At 59.2% G+C, this 2,029-nt stretch overlaps 1 protein-coding gene across 1 annotated transcript in view; it reads right to left on the reverse strand.

Annotated features, from left to right (window-relative positions):
- The window catches only part of GRID1 (glutamate ionotropic receptor delta type subunit 1), a 513,295-nt gene extending 511,272 nt beyond the window's left edge, over window positions 1-2,023 (reverse strand). Inside the window, 1 exon segment of the mRNA XM_017746337.1 lies at window positions 1,833-2,023. Within this exon segment, the coding sequence (XP_017601826.1) occupies window positions 1,833-1,911 (79 nt within the window). The 5' untranslated portion in view covers window positions 1,912-2,023.
- Window positions 2,024-2,029: the final 6 nt, after the last annotated feature.

Here is a 2,029-nt window from a genome sequence, read left to right on the forward strand (position 1 = left end):
ACCTTTTGCTCGCTGCTCGCCTCTCCCTGGGATGCTGCCTTTCGGTCCGCGGTTTTATTGAGGCTTACAAGCACGCACGAACGTGAAGCCAGGATGTGTGTCCAGTAACCTGGAAGCTTTAATTTCACTGTCCTGTTTATGCAGTTAACTTGAAAACATCTGGCGATGTGTGTTACATAAAATCCCTCTCTACGGAGCGTGTGTGTGCCCACGCCAGGCTTACTGCCCTGCTCTACGCGGCGGTGGGAGATCTTTAGAGCTGGCAAAAAAAAAACCCAAGCAAAAAACGTTATTCCCCAGCCTGGAAAAGTCCTGCTGATTCACACCGTGCGTGCCTGTGGCTTGAGCCTCTGTGCACTGCCCGTGTGCATCACAGCTCTGCACACAGCAGCTCCCCGCTCCTGCCCAGCGGACCGCTCTTTCTGCCAGCACTTACTTAGCAAACAGCACTCGGGCTAAAGTTCGTGCGGGGAGAAGCCGAGGTGACACCGTCCACGCGCAAGAGAAGCGGAGCCGAGAGCGAGACCCGCGGAGGCTCCTTCACCCACACTTCAGCCCTTCCCCAAGGCCGCCCCGCCGCCGCCCTTCCTCCCCGCGGGGCTGGCCCCGGTGCCGCGGGGGTCTGCCCTGCCCTGGGGACTGCCCCTGGGCCGGAGTCCCTCGCTGCGGTCAGGGCTGACCCCGTCTCCTTAATGGCTCCGCAATGCTGTCTGCCTTGGCTGCGCCCCCAGGCTCCGGAGGCGAGCGGCGACGACCGGAGCCTCCTCCTCACCGGCCCCAGAGCCGTCATGCTGGGAAACTTGCTACAGGGCTGGTTCCCTTCTCCCCTCCCCTGCCTCGGGTCGACACGGGACTTTTCTCCCGTCTCCGTGGAGCCTCCCCTCGCCAGGATGGCTCCTGCCCCGGCCCCCTCCTTTTTCTGATCTCCTATCCTCCCCGAAAGGCTGGTGGGAATTACGGCTTTTCATTTCCCGGCCGTACCCCCGTTTCCTCCTCTATCATCCTCTACAAGTGATTCTCTCCCCCCTCTCCACCCCTAAACATCCTCATTTTCGTTCCTGCTGGTACCTTTCAACACCAGCCAAAAGGTGACTGCAGAGCCTCGCTTTTGCTTGCCAGGCTTCCCGCGGACATCACCATGCCTTGCTCCCAGAAGCCATAAAAGTTCACATCAGCCTTTCCTTTTGCCTCTTATTCATCCCCCTCTTCCTCCCACTGCTGATACAGCCTTCTTGCTGCCCAGGGGTTTTAATGAGATCTTATTCAAACCACAACAGTTGCGCGCATAGACACACACACACACAAGAGCCGCTGCAAAGCTCGCCTTTCTAACCCTTTCCCAGCCAAGTTCCCCTCTCCGCCCCCCGCATTCCGGCTTGGCTGACACCTGCTACGGCAGGAGATGGAAACCAGGGGATTATCTCCCCGAAAGTTTTCCCTGCGAGCACGTTCAGACTATGCCTCTCTCCTGCTCGGGTGATGGGGGCGGTTGTTTGTTTTCGGTGGCGAGGAGGCGGGGGATGGGGGGAAAGAAAGCCTTTCCACGCAAACAGGTCCAAGCACAGACTCCCCATCCACATGGGAGACCGCAGCAGCGGCCCCGGCGGGTCCCCTGCCCGCTCCCAGCCCGGCGCACAGGCGGAATTTCGCCCCTAACTTTACAATCGGGGGCGGAATACAGCTGTCTTTCTCCCATCCGTCCTCCTGTCTCTCCGCGGAGTTGGGTTCCACCGCTGCCCGTGTCATTATCGCGGCTAAACGAGACGCTTCCTTTATATATTTATTTATCTACCGCGTCCCTTTCCAACCCTCCCCCCCGCTCCCTCTCTTACCAATGTGGATGATGGAGTCCGCCCGCACCGAAACGCACTGAAATATCCAGGGGAAAAGCCAGAGCATCAACACTTCCATTTCCAGCCTCTCGCACAGCACATCAGCCCGGGTTTCGTGGAGAGACAGACAGGGGGAAAGAAAAAAAAAGGCGCAAGGGCAGGTGGAGCAAGGCAGCGGGCGCGGGGGGGGAGATGCC

The sequence above is a fragment of the Corvus brachyrhynchos genome, unplaced genomic scaffold (assembly GCF_000691975.1).
Source record: "Corvus brachyrhynchos isolate BGI_N302 unplaced genomic scaffold, ASM69197v1 scaffold279, whole genome shotgun sequence".
In the NCBI taxonomy this organism is placed as follows: Eukaryota; Metazoa; Chordata; class Aves; order Passeriformes; family Corvidae; genus Corvus; species Corvus brachyrhynchos.